Source organism: Anas platyrhynchos, chromosome 23 (genome assembly GCF_047663525.1).
Source record: "Anas platyrhynchos isolate ZD024472 breed Pekin duck chromosome 23, IASCAAS_PekinDuck_T2T, whole genome shotgun sequence".
Lineage (NCBI taxonomy): Eukaryota > Metazoa > Chordata > Aves > Anseriformes > Anatidae > Anas > Anas platyrhynchos.
In genome coordinates, this window is record NC_092609.1 from 7,796,419 (window position 1) to 7,814,707 (window position 18,289).

General features: G+C 40.1%; 1 protein-coding gene across 1 annotated transcript; it reads left to right on the forward strand.

Annotated features, from left to right (window-relative positions):
* Window positions 1–578: 578 nt before the first annotated feature.
* Window positions 579–8,485, forward strand: LOC139999323 (cysteine protease ATG4A-like; the record flags this gene model as incomplete). Its single annotated transcript, XM_072027102.1, has 10 exons — window positions 579–630; window positions 1,094–1,192; window positions 1,986–2,087; window positions 2,643–2,715; window positions 4,049–4,128; window positions 4,667–4,854; window positions 4,964–5,042; window positions 5,918–6,063; window positions 7,112–7,168; window positions 8,324–8,485. Coding segments are annotated over 10 exons (1,038 nt in total), but the record flags the coding sequence as incomplete, so codon positions are not given.
* Between the last annotated feature and the right edge of the window lie 9,804 nt (window positions 8,486–18,289).

Here is an 18,289-nt window from a genome sequence, read left to right on the forward strand (position 1 = left end):
TCCTTTCCCTGCCATACATTAGCAGAGAGATTGTGGTGGGATATAGGTTCAGAGCCTCACAGAAGAAGGATTTGAACCCAGGCTCTCCACAGTCTGCACTACTGCCTTTCTGACAGCTTTTGACTATTTTATTTTATTTTATTTTATTTTATTTTATTTTATTTTATTTTATTTTATTAGTATTATTATTCTTCTTTTTCTGGGTGGTGTCTAAGTCTTGGGGGGAAGAACAAACTGTGGGAGGAGGGAATGCTACTACTGTCTGTGACAGTGGTGATTTCTGGACAGTGTTAGCAACAGAGCTTCTGCAGAGAAGAGAAAATGCCAGGCAGTCTCTGTTGGTATTCCATGTACTGAGTACTGAGTGCAGTTTTGGGCTCCGCAGTATAAGAAAAAGACATAAACCTGTTAGAGAGTGTCAAAAGCAGGGCAACAAACAAGAGGGTCTCTTTTAACAGGGGGATTGAGGTTTGTGGCAAGGTTTTGGTAGCAATTTAGGGGCTGCACTGTGCTGGACACAGCAACAGACGCACCATAAGCCAAAGTCAGACAATAAGCCAAGGTGTGTTCACGCGTGGTTTACTGTGGTTTACGTGTGGTTTACGTATAGAAGAAAGTTTTTGCCTAGTGGTGAGTATACTGCAGATTTGCTGCATTGTTCTAAATTAAATAGCAAGATAAGTGATGGCATCGTAGGCTGGGAAAATATTTCTAGAGTATCAGCGCATTTTGAGCATCATTTTAACTGTTTATGCAAACATGAAGATTATTAAAATCAGTGTTTATTTATGTCTGTATGTAAACAGGTGATCATGTTGTATAGCATGCAGTAAATGGTTTGTGAATGCTGCTTGAAGAATGAAAAGAGTAAGTCAGCTCCACAAGGAATAAATGAATTTTGTTTATTTGTGCAATGCAGAGATTAGAATTAGACCAACAGCATGGAACCAAAGTCTTGCTGTGTGCCTTTTATCTGTAGGACAGTTCATGGAGGCTTCAGCAGCCCTATCTGTTTTCTAGCACTCTGAAATGTCCTCTGTGGTGCTGCACCCAGTTGAAAGCCTGCACTGATTGTGATGAACTTTCCTAACAGGAGGCACGGGTCCTTTGTCGGACGCTGGCTGGGGATGTATGCTGCGATGCGGGCAGATGATGCTGGCCCAAGCACTGATCTGCAGACACTTAGGGAGAGGTGAGTGCTGGTCCTGAGGGAACTTCGGTATTGTCTGCAGACGCTTCTTCGTAAGTACTCCATTAAAAGCACAAACCCTGAATTTACTAGTGAGACTTTCTTTGATGCCCTGGTAACAGTTCCTAATGAATCAATTCATATTCAGCTGGGTGAAATCATCCCAGCCTGAAGCAGAGAAATAGGCATAGAAGGAGAACAAATGGGGAATCCTGTCGCCATTATTTTATAAACCTTTTAGTGTAACACCCAAGTTGAGGCCAAGGGAAAACCTGCCACCGTGGGACAGTGCTCTTACCCTTCTCTTCACTACTCACTTGTCAGCAGCACGAGGTCCAAACCCCCCTGGTGCAAGCTCTTAAGCATGCATGTCACATCCCAGGATGCTGCCAGTGGAGTGTTTGGACTTTCTGTATGGATCTTATGTTGTTATTTAATGGGTGCTTAGAAATCCAACAAGGTCTAAACACAGCCTGTACTTTTAAATAATCTTGGAAGCTCAGAGATACTGGAATGGCTATCAACACGCAGCATGATCCGTCAGAATATGTTTGCAGTTGATGTTTTTGTTTTGTTTTATTTTCCCTGTTTTTACAATCTAGCCTATGATGATAAAGGGCAGCTTGATGATAAATAACAAGCTTGGAATTCTAGGAGCTCTACACAAAATGTAAATATTCGAGATGAATTGAAATGTCTTTTAACATCTCATTATAAAGCTTTCTGCTGTCTAGACATTTGATCAGTGTAATGAAAACGTCACCATTTTTTATTCTATATCAATTTTTCCTTTCAGATTGGCAATGGGAAAAACACAAAAAACAACCAGAAGAATATCACAGAATCCTACGATGCTTTCTCGACAGGAAGGCTTGCTGTTATTCAATCCACCAGATGGGTAAGAACAAACATAAACTTTCAGGTTTTTTCCACTGAAATTTCTACTGTGTTGAATCACTAATTTGCAGTATGTTAATTCATAATTTTAAAAAGTGGATGTGAAGACAAGGTGTATGCTTATACAAAAATAAAAAGGTATGCAGATGGGCGCAAAGACTAGTAGTACAGAAACATTCCCTGAGACCTAAATAAAGCCATGTACTAGAATGTAGCTCTTGATAAACTCTGTAAGCCTTGGGTACCAGAGTCAGTAATGTTAGAATAGACAGTCTTGTAGCTTATTGCTGTAATTTGTAATAAAGGGCACTAACATTTGTTAACTTGTAATTCTCATTGTAGTTTAGAAGCCTTTTGTTTATTAAAGAAACTGGCACTCCCTAAGTTTTGAAAAGAGCATAGATTGAGAAAATAATTGTTATTGCTAAATACAGATTGCAGTTACTCTAGAATGTTTGACAGTCACAGTATTTACTGTATATTGTTCCCACATTCTTTATGGTCTCATTTTTCTTTGATTTTGTGTACGTGTGTCTTTTTTTCACTGTGAAAACAGCACAGGTGGGTGTTGGAGAGGGGAAGTCAATTGGAGAATGGTTTGGACCAAATACAGTTGCTCAAGTACTAAAGTAAGTGAGATCATACCAGTCTCATTCAGAACGTACTCCCCTGGGGCAGCCAAGAGAAGGCCCAGGCAGAGTTTTGAAGGCTGCATCTCCCCCTGTCCCACAGTCAGGAATGTACTTGCCATCTATTTACAAGTGCAGCATGGAATGTCATGCCACAGCTCGGTGTGCAGGTACTGAGTTGGGAATGGGTGACCTCTAAATTTTAATAAAGGAAGAGCCTGAGGAGAAGAAACTGCAGGAAAGTCTCCTGCTATGCCGTCTGCATGCCCTCACCAGTCACACCACAGATGTATATTCCTTTCTGCACAGTGGCACAGCTCTGGCAGGTTGAGAGTGCCACCGTGTAGGTCGGAGTGGTGGTGTGAAACATCAGAGAGAAGCCATCTCGGCTGAGGAGGGAACTGAGCTGCAATTCCTCCCTTTCTGAGCAGCAGTTCTGCCAGCAAGGCTACTGGATAAAGATGGGCAGCTCCTCATAGTCTGGGAGCCACACTGAAAGGAACTGAGGCTGCTCAGTTCTCCAGGGGTACGTGGAGGTGTCTTACCTCAGGCAGGGGCTAGGCTACAGGTCCTGCGAGCTCAGCAGCAAGTCTTTGACACCCTGGAACAGGCACATGATCTGAAGAGGGAGGGGAGCTGAAGCATGCCCTGGACTCCAGATCTTTCATGGCCAAGTTTTTCATGGTGAAACGCTCACCCCCATTTCTTTCTGGCTTATTTGAAACAGCTAATTCTGCCAGTGCAGCTTAAGAGTGTAGCTCCCTTCCCCAAAGGTTTGGATTTTGCAGAAGTGGACATAAAACTGTGTGCTGCTGTCTCCCACTGAAGTTTTAGTGCCCCAAACCCTTAGCTGATTTAGCTTTTAACGCCCCATTTCTGCTGTGCACGCAGGCTCAGGCAGAAGTAATTCCACTGAATTCAGTGGAATTTCTTAAGCAAAAAGTAATCTGCAAAACTGGCATAGGAATTTTTTTCTTTTCCAGATGAGAAAAGACACAATTGGGCAAGAACCCAGTGCAGAGACTGTCGAGTGCAATAAAAAGTAATAAACTTGATGTAGTTGAACTGTTACTGTCACTGCACTTAGCAGTAAGACAAAACAGTTTGCACATGGTGCAGCGCATATGTTTTTCCTGGTACCACTCAGTACCTATTTTTCTAAAGATATTAAACATTTAATGTTTAAAGTTTTCTTTTTCTTACATGGAGACTTTAAAAAATGCAGAAAGGATGTTTTTTCTTAAGAAAAAAAAAATAAATAAATGGTTCTGAGTGTAAAGCTACCCTTTTGATCCAACTAGTTTATATTAATTAGTACCTTAATGTTTTCTAGGAAGCTTGCTTTATTTGATGAATGGAATTCATTAGCAGTTTATGTATCTATGGACAATACGGTGGTCATTGAAGACATCAGTAAGTGACACCTCATCAGTTTTCTGGTAACAGTTTCTGATTTGACTCCATTTTCCAGCATGTATCTAAACATGAACAAATACTTGGGGGGCCATGGGTTTGTCTTGCAAGGGTAAGAAGAGGGAAGAAGGACATACAAACTCAGTTGTGTTTTTTTGATCCCTGATGCCAACTTCGTGCTCACATCACTGGATGTGAAGAGCTCCTTGAAGAATTTCTACTGTCATCATTGCTGCCATTTCATTTCTCTGGCGTTTTATAGGCAAAGCTTGACACTATTAATAACATTAATAGGACATGTCACTGCAGTCTTAAATTGTCATCCCCCAATCATTGATCTAACGTCTCACTTGGACGTGCCAGCACATACTGTCTGCTAGAATTACTTCTACTAAATAGCTGTAATTGCCATGCCCGGCTCGTTTTGTCTTGGGTGCCCTATAAAGATCCCTGGCAAACTAGCTTAATTCACTACTGAGAGGAAGATCTGCTTTGTGTTCCTCTGTGCGTTGACTGATTTCTAGTTTTATTCCCGCAGAAAAAATGTGCTGGTGCCCTCCTCAGAGCAGCAGCGCGTCCCACAGCAGTGCACATTTGCACAGAAGTGCTCTTGGCCGAAGCAAGAAGGCAGGAGGACTCTGCACAGGCTGGAAAGCCCTCTTGCTTATTATACCTCTACGACTAGGGATAAATCACATAAATCCCGTATATATTGATGCATTTAAAGTAAGGTTTTCTTTCAATTCATTGCTTGTTACTGTCAAATATGTTTGGGTATCTGTGATGTCAGTAAAGAAATGAATGACAATTTCCTTTATTCCTTTTGAACTCCTAGGAATGCTTTAAGATGCCACAGTCTTTGGGAGCATTAGGAGGGAATCCAAATAATGCCTATTATTTCATAGGATTTTTAGGTAAGGAAAAAAGAAACTTATTCCAAATGTGCAGATGATCAAAAGAGAACATTTTTTGAAGGGGAAATAGTAAGGGGTCTAAGCGTGAACCTCTAGAAGTAAAGAAAGATGAGAATAGAATAAAATAAATGAAGAAGCATATCTAAAAGAGTTTAGAAACAGTATGAGATGATCCTTAACAGGAGCAGAAAGTTAACAGCAAAGCTAGGTGTAAAAATAAGTGATGACATCAACAAGAGCAACATACTGAGAATAGCTGATAGCATTTGACAAGTGTATTGGTCAAATGTCACTTTTATTTTCTTGTATTTCAAAACTGTTTCTGATAGCAGTATCTTTTTCACCTTTTGCATACCTTCTGTTATTAAGTATTGCTCTAATTAATTTAAAATGCATTCCTTCAGATTTCACCCCACTTTGGGCCAAAATTTTGCAACCCTATTTTGTCCTTTTGTAAAACCTAACCTGTTTTAGTTAGGCTTTTTTATTCCAATTTCTGAATGAATGCCTAATGGGATTACAGATTGCATCTGTGAACATCCTGTACCTTTTAATCTGTCAAATGTTAGTGTTTACAACACTTGAGATTTAAAAAAAAAAAAGTACTGGATCTCACATGGAAAAATAAAAGTATGTGACAAAGATAGAACATAACCAACCAAAAAATTACAGTAATAGGTGACAATAGGAAGTTATACTAAATACCCTGTGGGAAACGCTGTGTCTAAACCTTCCGATTCTCTTAAAGAATCCCTAGCTGGAAAGTCTAGATTATACTGACTGCAATGGCAATCTAATTTCTATTTTACAGTTCTGGACCAAGTGCTTATTAATGTCACTTGCTTATTTTTAACATACGGCTTTTACCCATCCAGGCAATGAGCTGATCTATCTGGACCCTCACACCACAAAAAGCTTTGTAGATTCAGAAGAAAATGGCACGGTTGACGATGAGAGTTTCCACTGCCAAGAAGCCCCACATAGAATGAAGATCATGAATTTGGACCCTTCAGTAGCTTTAGTAAGTGTCAGGAAATCTTGAATGCATGTACTTTATCTCAAAGTAATGTCTCTCTACATTGGTAAGGGCAGCAATGCATCTCCTTGAACAGAACCAAGATCACAAAGCTGTCTTCTGTGATCAACACATAGTAGTTTGTACATAACTACATGGAGAATCTTAGGGCAAGTGGGGAGCTGTCTGTACTGTAGGGAGCTCGTTTTGTTTTCTTTACTGAGCAGCTTTTACTTCTTTCAAGAGGCATTATAATGGTCAGAGCAAGGAACTGAAACAGGTTTACGTGTTTTATTCTATCACTACTTTATGTTTGGTCACCTCTAGACAAGTTACTTAAACTTACTTTCTATCATAAGTTGAAAATGTTTAAGTGGAATTATTGTATTTCACCCCAAATTACAAATACAAATGTATTATTTGTAATTCACCCAAAATGTCATGGGGGTACTGTGGTATTTGAAAAAATTGGATCTGATCCCATGCCAGTATCCTGTGATTGGGTGATTGGCAGTTGTCACCAGTGGGATGTGTTTCTAAAGCTTTAAACAATCTGTAAAGATACCGGTATCTGTCATTCATTCACATACCTGTTTTTTAATACTGCTGCTTTTTAGAAAGTTTTTTTGTTTTGTTTTGTTTTAATACTTAACTACGTAACTGTGCAAAATGTGGCATGATGCAACGAGACAGACAAAATCATAATGAAGAGCAAATATTTTCAGTATAGATACCAGAATGGAAATGTTCCTTAGGTGGTCCATCATCTACAAGTTTTCAGCTTCTGCTGATACCTGGACTGTAGGACCTGGGTGGCGCTCCATGGAGGAGCACACAGGAGCTGCTGCTATTTTTTGCTTGACTATTTCGTTAGGGGTTTGCAGGGCCTTGTTCTCCCCGTGGGTTCTCTCCCTAGAGCTGCCACATATTTGGAGTCTTATATCTACTGATCGTACAGGGCATTACTGTATCAGAGGTCAAACCGCCTTACCTGCTGGTACCACATACCTACCATCTGCAAAGGTAAAACTCTGTGTTTGTTTTTTCCCCTAAGGGCTTCTTTTGCAAAGAAGAATGTGATTTTGATAACCGGTGTAGTCTTGTACAAAAGGTAAGAGTGGGAACTTAGCATCTCGATTTGTTCTTTATAAAGTCTGGTTTTTATTGTCTGTTTTTTGTAAAATTTTCCTTTGCATTTTCCTTTGTATACAAATTGTATGAGCCATAGAGAAGAATGCATTAAAGCATCAGGGTAAGGCAATACTACTGAATTGCTAATTGGAAATTGTTCAGCACTTTACCAGCCACAAACCCTGCCAGTTGGAAAATGGGTGTAAACATCCACACTTGAAGGTGTTACTGGGTGACACTTGCTTTTAACTTCTAATTCTCACTAAATGACTAAGGTTTAACTGCCATATTGTAGTGATGTATCAATGATTTGCTTCCTGATCCTTTTTTATTGTTTGACATAATAGATTGCGTGTTCTAATTATGACTGTTAGTCCCTGCTATCTTAAAGATCTGATTCTGTAAGTGCTGCAGGCCTCTAGCTCCTGCTGATCTAGGGAGAACAGAAGGTGCTGGCTGCCACAGGAAACTGACTTGAGGATGTTTCTGCATGCAGCTGTTAAGCTAAGCACCAGACGTCTGAATGTAAAGTACCATCAACCTCTAAAGGCATTTATTTAAAAAAAAAAAAAAAAATCATCTAAGGAAAACAGTTTGTAAATAACTGAAATACAGGACAGAAGGTAACTTCTCTTTGAAGAGGAATAGCGTTTGGCTTCAGGAACACCTTTTTTCCTGACCAAAACCTGTCCTTCAAAATCTGATGCGTTTTTTTTTTTTTTTTTTCCCCTTTGGAGGAGCTGATAGATCTGTCTTTTGTGCTATTGATCAACAGAAAACTTGAGGAGAGTTCTATGCAAGCAACTTCCTTTTAAAAAGCAGAAAATATTGTACATTCCTAGTGTGCTTGCTACATGTAAACAAAATTACAGGTTTGCAGATATCAAAGCTGATATCAAAAGATGATAAGACTGATAATTTGTAGTACAGTTCAAGAGATCTGTCTTCCAGATGTGTTTTAACTAGGGATGTATTACAGAGACCATGGTGCTTGGATTTCACAGTATGTGTGTATAAAGACTTTTTTTTCCTGATGGACATGCGTAATTAAAAAACACTTTCAATTAAGCAGACACGTTTTGTGTTTGAAGCGTCTCCCGAGCCAGCTTTTAAAATGAAAGCATTCTGTCCTCAGGAGATTCTAAAGCAGCAGAGTCTACGGATGTTTGAGCTGGTCCAGAAGCACCCGCCACACTGGCCTCCTTTCATACCTCCAACAAAACCAGAAGTGACAACCACAGGAGCAGGTAAGGCACCGATTCAAAGCCTAATTGTGCAATGTTATGTTCCTCGTTAGCAAATAAAAGAATAATCACAGGTAGAATAACTATCCTTTGTGAGTGTCAAGCAATATATAGTTTTATTTTTCCTTATAGGAAATGCTCTTTTATCACAGATTAGTTTGGAGAATCTGTTCACCGTTAAGGAACCGTAAATGCACCTCACTCATTTTCATGGCATGATGCGGTAATACCACTTGACAACTCCAGAAGACTGGAAAGGGGCTTTTGAGTCGGTTTACACACCGACCGTGTAAGTTTTTACACACAGGTGCATTACCAAGGCGTTTACCTCCACCGTACCTGCGTGTAGCAAGCTCCTGCCTCCAGTGCTGCGGAGACGTGCTCCTCGGGGGGGGGGGGGGGGAAGGCAGAAAGGGAGGAGAGGGCACCCTGCGACAGAGAAACAAAACACACGTGTTAATTTCAAAACATCGTGGCTTTTTTTCCTCCCACGATTTCCCCTCCTGATGGCTGGTGCGCGGGTGGGCAGCTGAGGCAGCCCCGGGACCGTGTGCGTAGCCCCGGCCGGGGCCGCTGAGCTCCCATACGGCTTTTTTTTTTTTACTTTTATTTTTATTTTGGCTTTATTTTTAGGCACCGGGAGCGGCTGAGGCCACACAGCCGCCGAGATGAGCGAGCCTCGTTGTGCTCAGCAGCTGAGCTCTGCTGCCTGCTCTGCGGCTGCAGTTCCCTCAGCGAAGGCTTTGAGGTTCTCCGACTCGTGTTAGGCGATGCATTCCTGCACCATTCGCATCGAATGGGGACGCTTGACGCGGAAAAAAAGCAAAAAAAAAAACAAAAAACACCAAACAATAAACTTAAAACCTCTGCAGCCCTTCCTCCCCTCAGCGCCCCCCTTCCTTCCCCTCGCCGTTCCTTCACGGACCGCGCTCTCCGCGCCCACCCCGCCACGTTCTCCACAGCCTAAACTGAAACAAAACGCAAAGCCCTCGAAGCCGGGACCAGCAAGGAGGGCTCAGCACCCGTCCCTGCGGGGCTCGGAGCCCGATGGTGCCCGGCAGGACGGCGAGGGGCCGAGCCGCCCCCTCATGGCGGTTGGCGAAGCCGCCCTCAGGGCGCAGGGAGGGGGGCGGTGGAGCGGCTGTTGGAGGCGGCTCCTCGGTAGGCCTTGCGGGGTTGGAGCTGCCCGGGGGGAGCCTTCGGTCCCCTCAGCGCTAGGGTGGGCTGAAGGGGCGGCGGGGACCCTCCTGTGTTGGCATACTGCTCTCTGAAAAGAGTACTCACTTCTGGTAACTTTTCCAAACGCGCACCAGAAACAGCGCCCATCAGAAGATGGTGCTGGCTGGGGGGCATGCTCGCCTTGCAGCTGAGGCAATGGACTGGTGAGCTGCTGCCAGAATCACAGAATCACAGAATATCTAGGTTGGAAGAGACCTCAAGATCATCGAGTCCAACCTCTGACCTAACGCCAACAGTCCTGCTCCTTCCCCGCGCTCAGCTGTGTGCTCCTGCCCTCCTGTGCATTGGATACAAGAGCTGTGCAAGGACAGCGTGAGTTGGTGCAGCTGGATTGTCTGGCAGAACACTAATCCTGTCAGTAAACCAAAAAAATCTGTCAGGGCCTATCCATTTTGTCATAGTCAAAATGGGATATGAGGGTGTTTTCTTTTTTTTTTTTTAAGATGAGGTTGTTAACATATGTAGGATGTAAGTACCTTCAATACTTTGTCAAAACACACACACCACTTCACTATCCTTCAAATGTAGTGAGGTGTCCTGCAGATTTGAGAAAGTACTTCACAGGTGTTCTGAAACACCGAATAGCCTATGTAGTGTAGGTATCTTTTACTACATGCAGAATCCCTGCCAGCAAGTAGTTAGGTAGACAGTTGTAATTATAAAGTAGTATTTTAGTTTGTGAGACTGTTAGACTTCCATGAGGCTGAAATATCTGCTCATTTTCTGTTGGCTAAAGAAGCATTGAGTTCTGTGCTCTACTGTAGAAACATTTCAAAATAGCCATGACGTGAACTGGCAGAATAAAGGATGCTTGTGCATCTTTCTTCTTGAACCCATACTGATGCTGCTGCCTATCAACCCTGGGAACTTCAATCTACCTTTGTGCTAGTGCCATTTATTTATTTATTTTACATGTATATAGTTTTACCATGATATAGCCGTTGGAACACAGGAAGGTTTGGGGCACGGATATATTTTTTATATACACAATATCTTAACTGCTGTTCTTAGTTCTATCAGCGTGCTTGTTAACTAATTTGAACAGATGATAAAACTGTAAGTATGGAATGTAAGCTTAGTATTTCATGTTTTGTACTTCTGCTGCAACCCAAAAGAACTAAAATCATAGCACCGAGGACCGAATTGTACTGTGGTCATTTTGAACCCTGAGCTGTGCTGTCCTGCCGCTCCGTAGTGAGACAGAGGTGCGCTGTCCCACCGGCCTGAAGAGACAAGTCTGGGCAGAAGATAAACCAGGAACCAGAAGTAGAGAAATTCTCACAACCTTATTGTACACATATTTTGGATATTCATCTTCTAGCTTTTCAAGACTGTTCATTCAAAGTAGTTCAGCTTTTTACCTCAGTGTATTAAGTTCCAGGTGCCTCATTAGACCAAACTGAAAATGTCACTGATAGTTTCTGATCCCTGTTCTCCTTCCTGGGATAGCTCAATGCCTCCTGACGGATAGTGTAAGGTTAGTGGGGTAGGCTTTGGGAGATAATAGAAACAGAAGAGAAGTCCGTGTGAGTCCAGCTCAACATCCCCCTGGGTTTGTGTTCAGTTTGTCAGTACTTGAGACCAGTCCCTAGGGAAAAGTACGGGAACAGTGGGTGAACAAGAAGTTTAATCTCTAGTAAGATCTTCACGCTCTTTGGAATGATTTAATGTAGTGTGTTTCATCTTACACTTCAGATAACTTTCACTCAGAAACCTTTAGCAAGGCATCCACTCACAGTGGATCCACATAGCTAGTGCTTCTGCATCCTCCTCTTCACTTTGTATTCCAGGCAACGTTTAGCACCTGCTTCTCTGCCTAGCCTTATGAAAATTCAGGTACAGCATCGGTTTTATGGTTCATCTTAACCACCAGCTTGTGTATTGGTGGTGAAACATGCTGGCAGTAAGAGGCAGTGTAGTGCAGCTCGTTACAAGCTTGCGTTCTGCTGGAGGTGCCTACTACAAACGCTCAGCGTCTAACAGAATTTAACGACCGGCAAAGGTGGGAAGGCTGTTTCACTCAGAAATGAGTAGTGACATTGTTTCTCAGGTAATCCAAATCTTCCCCTTTCTGAGGTGTATTTCTATTCAAACAGTATGCTGTTATAGGATTTCTTGAACTGGGCGAACTGGGCTTCAGAAGGGTGCTCCCTACCTTTGTCCCCCTCAAGTCTGAGAAAAATCGGTTGTTAGACCCTTCCTGATAATGTCTGCTCTCACTGTAGCAGGTATGGAAGACCAAAAGGGTCCATTTGGTTTGTGGTGAAATTAACCAAAGTTAAATTTCTGCATCCTTCCCGGGAAGCACATAGCTCTCTGCAGATGGGGCTGTGGGACTAATTCTGATTACAAAACCTTGCTAGCTAAAAACATCAGATAATAATGAAAAAATTAAGAAAATGCAGATTTATGAGGAGAAAAAAGACTTTTGGGGAAGTAACTTTAGCTTTTCTAATCAGAACAACTTCATCTCAGGAGTTGTTTCTTGGTTTCCCTCGGAACCTTTGTGCTGTCACAACGAATGTGTCACGGTAACTCTGCCCACGGTAACTCTGATGTCCTGTAAACGAGACTTCTGGCAAACTGAAGTGGAGCACATCACGTTTGCTGGATGGAGAGTGTGTTTTGGCTTATTACGTTTTGCTGAATTGTTCCCGTCAGTGCCAAAATGTGGACAGGTGAAATGCAACCTACAGAAATGCTTGTTTTTAAAGTCCTGTGCAATTATAACTTCAGGATATGGAGTCTTCGCTTGTAATTTGTAAATTTTCTTGTGCATTATGTGTATTGTCAATATATTGATGTTAGAAAAAACATTAAATGGCAGTTTTGGATATTGTGAATGGAATAGTTGGTGGGAATTAAATAGCCGCAGTTTGAGCAATGGTTTTAATATTTAATTATTAAATATTATAGTATTAAATCTAGAGTTTAACTGGAAAGTAAATGAGAAGATCTGATAGTTTATAGCGACAGTGTGATACTCATACTAGCAACCAAATGGCTTGAACGTATATTTAAAATTTTAAGCAATTGATTTGTTGTTTAACTTGACTCTCTTTGCTTGCTCCTTAAAGTAGAAAGTTTGGAGCGAGGATTTCTGCTTAAATGTGAGATATGGGTTGTGTTGCTTTTTTTTTTTTTTTTTAAAGACTTTGTGAAAATGTTTGTTTGTTTGTTTGTTTGTTTGTTTTGAAGCTTAATCATGAAGTCCAACTCAGGAATCTTTGAAGGTGGTGTCTTTTTTTTTTTTTTTTAATTTTCTTGCATAGCTTGTGACTGAGATTTTCAACCTTTACAACCAAAATGCAACTCTTTTAAACTCTTCGGACAGTCTCTGAGAAGTGCTCTCTGCAGGATCAAAGGCAAACTTCTTCTTAAAAAAGTCAACTTTTACACATTTTTTAAAAAGGCTTTAAAAAGGCTTTAAAAATGAATGGCTTAAATTATATACTTGGTAGTTCTCCAGAGGTATTTCACAGACTTCCTTATAGGTTGGCAGCTGGTCTTCATAAACAGGAAGTTATAATGTTAAGCATTTAATACTGCATTTTCTTCTTTGTTTTAACAGCTCAAAAGGAAGAGAAGAGAAAAAAAGATAAAGCGACAGAGTTTATAGGGGCATCAAAGAAAGCTATTGCTTCAGCATCTATGGTGGAGAAACATGCATCTTCCCTCACTAAAAATTTTTCTCCAAAGAAGTCCCCTTCCATGTCTAGCACATCGCTAATGAAGCAGACGCTTAAACCTGCTGGGAGTTTCAAAGGTGAAATTCCCAAGAAACCATGGCCTTCAACAGGTGGCGTTCCTTCAAAACAAGCAGCTTCTTCTCATGACTCGCCAGTTTCCAAAAAACTAGCTGCATCCAGTTTGGCTGGAGGACTCAAAAGGCCTTCGCTGTCTTCCGTTTCTACTGCATCTGGAAGTAGACAAGCAAAAACACAAGCTAGCCCTATCCAGTCGCAGCCCAACTCACAGATTCGACAACATATTCGTCAGTCCCTAAAAGAAATGTTATGGAAGAGGTGGGTGAGAATTCAAAGCACTTATTTTATATAGGAAACTACAACTAGAAGTAAAGGGTTAGCCTGCAGAGTTTTGTTTCTTTCTTGCTAAGTGATACTAAGGGATTTAATTTGTGCTAGAAATTACTACAAGTATTTTTAGCATTAGAGCTTTATTAAAAATAAAAAATCTGATGCCAAATAATTGGGCATGTGAAAAAGCCTTTAAAAAAAAGTCACTATCCCATTTGTAGTGAGAGACAATTACAGTTGAAGAATTAAATCACAGCATAGAGATGTTTATAATGCAGGTGACCTGAAGCTGATATCTGGCAATGGTGGTGTTTGGAGATGTAGGGGTTGTACGAAGCATAGTGTAGGGAATATCACAGTGAAAGGTTGGAAGGGCTTGCTGAGGCAGAGGTTCCTTCTTCTCCCGAAGTTAGCAACTGTATTACTATTTTTTTAAAAAAAAAAAAAAAAAAAAAAAAAAAAAAGCTGAAACATTGTCCCACAAATATTAAAGCTCTTGTCAGCTGTCAAGACTTAGGCCACTGTGCTCTGGTAGTGTCTCTGAAATAGAAATGCTGTTCACAGTGGAGGGTCTAAGATTAAAACTGAAGTGTTTTAGCTCCCTCAGTAGCTCATGACAAAAAACAACAACAAAAAACTAATTGCAGTGTCATGAGTAGGAGTATTTGTAAGGACTGACCTGGCTTCAGTTCGTTAAGGCTGTCTTCCGTGGTCTTCTGTAGACAGTAGCAAAAGGTTGCCATTGTTGACATTTTGAGGTCCTGAGATAGACTTTGGCTTTGAAATGTGTTTTAAGGAAGTCCTCACTGAGTGAATAAAAGCGTGGTTAACTCCTTCCTCTGAAAATTTAGTTTTTATGAATGCTGCCTGAAGAATTTGTGCCTAACGTAAATGCGCATACCCTTTCTTGTTTTTGACAGAGTCAATGATAGTGATGATCTGGTCATGACAGAGAGTGAAGTAGGGAAAGTAGCACTCAATATTGAAAAGGAGATGTTTAATTTGTTTCAAGTTACGGACAACCGATACAAGAGTAAATACCGCAGCATCATGTTCAATCTCAAGGACCCAAAAAACCAGGTTTGGAATTTACTTAAACAGTAAACGTACTGAAATATATTCTGTTTTTTAAATAATACATCAATATGTAGTTTCAAGAGAGAGACTTATGAATTATGCTCTAAAAATTGTTTTAAAGCCATTCAAATATTAAATAATCCAGTTGGAATGGAAGTCCAGTTGGATCGCGTGTATTTATTAAGATTGGCCTTTGTAGTGAAATATTTGTTTATTGAATGGCATTCTTAGAAAAAAAATAAATGTTTTTCTTCTGTGACGTTCTGTGGTTTGTATGGGAGACCACTTGTGTACATGATAATTTATCTTTTAAAGGAAAAAGAAGCTGGTGCAGATGGGAATAGTGACTAGACAACGTAATTTTTAAAAAAAAAATTCTACTATAGATATGAAACAGGAGTGGCAGTTCATCTCTCAAAATTCCTGTTCAGTAGAATTGATAGTCTATTTTATGGTAATGTGGAAAATTCATACTTCATGATGATTTCATCATTAGTTTCTGGTTGCTGCACCGTGCTAAGTTTTCTTAAGATTAACTGGCATTTTTAATAGGGAATTAAGAAACCTGAAAGGGTTTTGACAGTCCAGCACTGCAAATCATGTTAGTTGCTTAAGTTATTCAGCATGGCAACAAAGTGTGTTTTTTTTTTTTTTTTTTTTTTTAGGGACTTTTTCATCGTGTTCTTCGTGGAGAAATCTCAGTGTCAAAACTAGTGAGAATGAAACCCGAAGAACTTTTATCTAAAGAACTGTCTGTATGGAAGGAGAAACCAGCCAAAGCGGTAAGCAATACGATTCTCCAGTGTGTCCTTAGATATGAACTACCAGTAACTTCACCAGCCCTTACCACCCATAATTAATATATTGTTTTCTTCCTAATGAAATATGAATAACGTAAGCTTTTTCTCTTCCACTAGCCAACTGATAAGAAAATACAAAATAAAATTATAAAATCAGTATGCAGACTTGTTACTAAAGTGTTTTTGTTTCTCTCAGATGTTAGAGTCAAGAAACAAATCACACGAGATCAAGAAAGCAGCTGTAAAACGGGAACAAGTGCCAGATGTAAATATGGAAGATTCTCCCCCGGTGTCTGATTCTGATATAAGTATTAGCTATTGCTTTAGCATGGAGGTGCCAAGGGAGATAAATGCTAACTAGGGCCTCAAATTTTGTATCAGAAATGCAGGTTGTTTCAATGAACTGTAAGAATATCACCTAGTAGGTGTGCTATGAGCATTTTCCTTTTGGTTTGAAGGAATGCAACAACCTAATATCGGGCATATATCACATGTGCTTCTAAAATATCAGATGATGCGTGTTTTTCAGACCTTTGCCTCAGTTTACAGCAAAATCTTAGCCAATTGTTTTCCCCCCCCAAAAATGTGATCAGTATTACAATTCTGTATTCTCAGGAAGCAGTTAATGTGATAGTATCTACTTCGGAATTACATGAAATGAAATGAGGACAAATACTATTTGAGAACTCTGTTTGACATGATATTCTTAAACAAATGATAAAAGGGGAAGAATATTTCAAAATTCCATCTTTTTGTAAGTGCTGCTCAGAGCAGTAGTTCTGCACAGCCCTTAATATCTTTTTAAAGAACTGGAATTAACGGTTTCAAAAGTATTTTTTTATGATTGAATTTAGCAATCAACCAGAATGTTTTCTGTGTTTGTTCATTTCCAGGAGCAGCAGAAGTCAACCCAAACTGTACAAAATGTAAATAGTGCTCCTTCTCTAGACGTTTTTAGCAGTATGTTGAAGGATACAACAAATGAACATCGAGCCCATCTTTTTGACCTGAACTGCAAAATCTGTACAGGTATCTACAGTGTTGACTTTGTCTGAAGTAAAAGAATTATTAAGAGCATTGCTTGCTTACTTGTTTTTCTCTTCAGACCTTTTCATTGTTAAACAGTAATCAAAAACACTTTAAAATTAATTTTGTAGGTCAGATTTCAGCATCTGAAGATGAATTACCACCGAAGAAGATAAAATTAAAAATTAAAATTCCTACAACCCAAGGCCATAACAACACAGATTCTTCATCTGAAGAACCTTCGACTTTTCCTGCCTCTTGCACTGGTGCAGTTGTCACAACTGTAACAGTTTCTGGCCGAGAGCCTAGAACACCAATGAGCGGCTCCTCTGGTACTACGACGACAGCCCTGCGTTCTGGTACTGCATCTGGTGAAGTTTTAACAGGGGAGACAAAGCAGGAAATGTCAAAACCAGTTATGACTGTTCCCAAATCAATATTAACAAAGCCATCGTCCTCACCAGATCCAAGATACTTAGCTGTTCATCAGTCACCCAATATCAGGTGTGTATATTTAATAGTAAGCTAAGCCACTGAATCTCTGGTCTCGCTATGGTCAGTTTGTTTGTCCCCCTTTGCTTCTTACCCTCCCCTGCCAATAATCAAAAGGCATGTTCAACTTTAAATGCGATCACCTGAACTTTAAATTTTTAATTCGTCATCTCCTTGTTTAACTTCTCTAGTTGGTAAAATTTTCTGAGCATCGTTATATATTGACAGTAAAAATTCTTCAATGTGTTTTAACAGATAAATAAAACTTATAAGATATTTGACTTTAAATCTGCATGTGCATTCAAATATATTAAGTGTTTGTGAGGGTTGGTTTAAAGCTGCTCCAGACTTTCATCCTATATTGGATGAAAGTGGAAAACATTAACAAAGCATTTACTAAGGCTTCTGTTACTTGCTTTTTTAAAATAAAGTAATTGATCAATAAGAGGAGGGAAGAAAAGAAGAAGAAGGAAGCATTCTTACTGTGCTCTATAACGTTTCTCTTTTGGATTTGTTTTGCAGTGTTGCTGAGCCACGCTCACCTCAAGGCAGCGATACTTCTCTCTTCCTCTCTCGCCTCAACACCATTTGGAAAGGATTTATTAATCTGCAGAGTGTGGCCAAATTTATCACTAAAGCATATCCTGTCTCTGGGTGCTTTGATTATCTTAGTGAGGTTAGCACTGACATGTTTATGCGTTTAGAATGTATTGCAGTTCCTGTTGTTAGAAAGGCTGGGGTCACTGTGTATGTTGTTATATTGGACGTGTAACAAAAAAAAAAAAAATTGCATCCCTTTAGTAATCTCCTTTAGTAATAGGAACAGTAGCCTGAGGCAGGGGGGAGGAGAGAAAGCCTTTTAAAAAAAATTCCTCACGTATTTGTGAAGAATTCTCATGTCTGTTAATATGTTTATATATATGTTAGTATCTAACATAGAATAATAGCTTGATAATAGCAAGATCAGTTTTTGACGAGAAGCATCATCAGCATGTGTTTTGAAAGAGATGCCTTGTTCTGCTCACAAACAGATGGATGGATCACTGATGTGATCTATTAGAAAAGTTTGGCCATTTATTAAAAATATCATCCTTTGATTAACTTTGATGCAACTGCTTTTATATTTTGGGAGGGTGTACATTCAACTAATTAGGTAGTATGACAGCTTGTGATGAAACAACTGAGC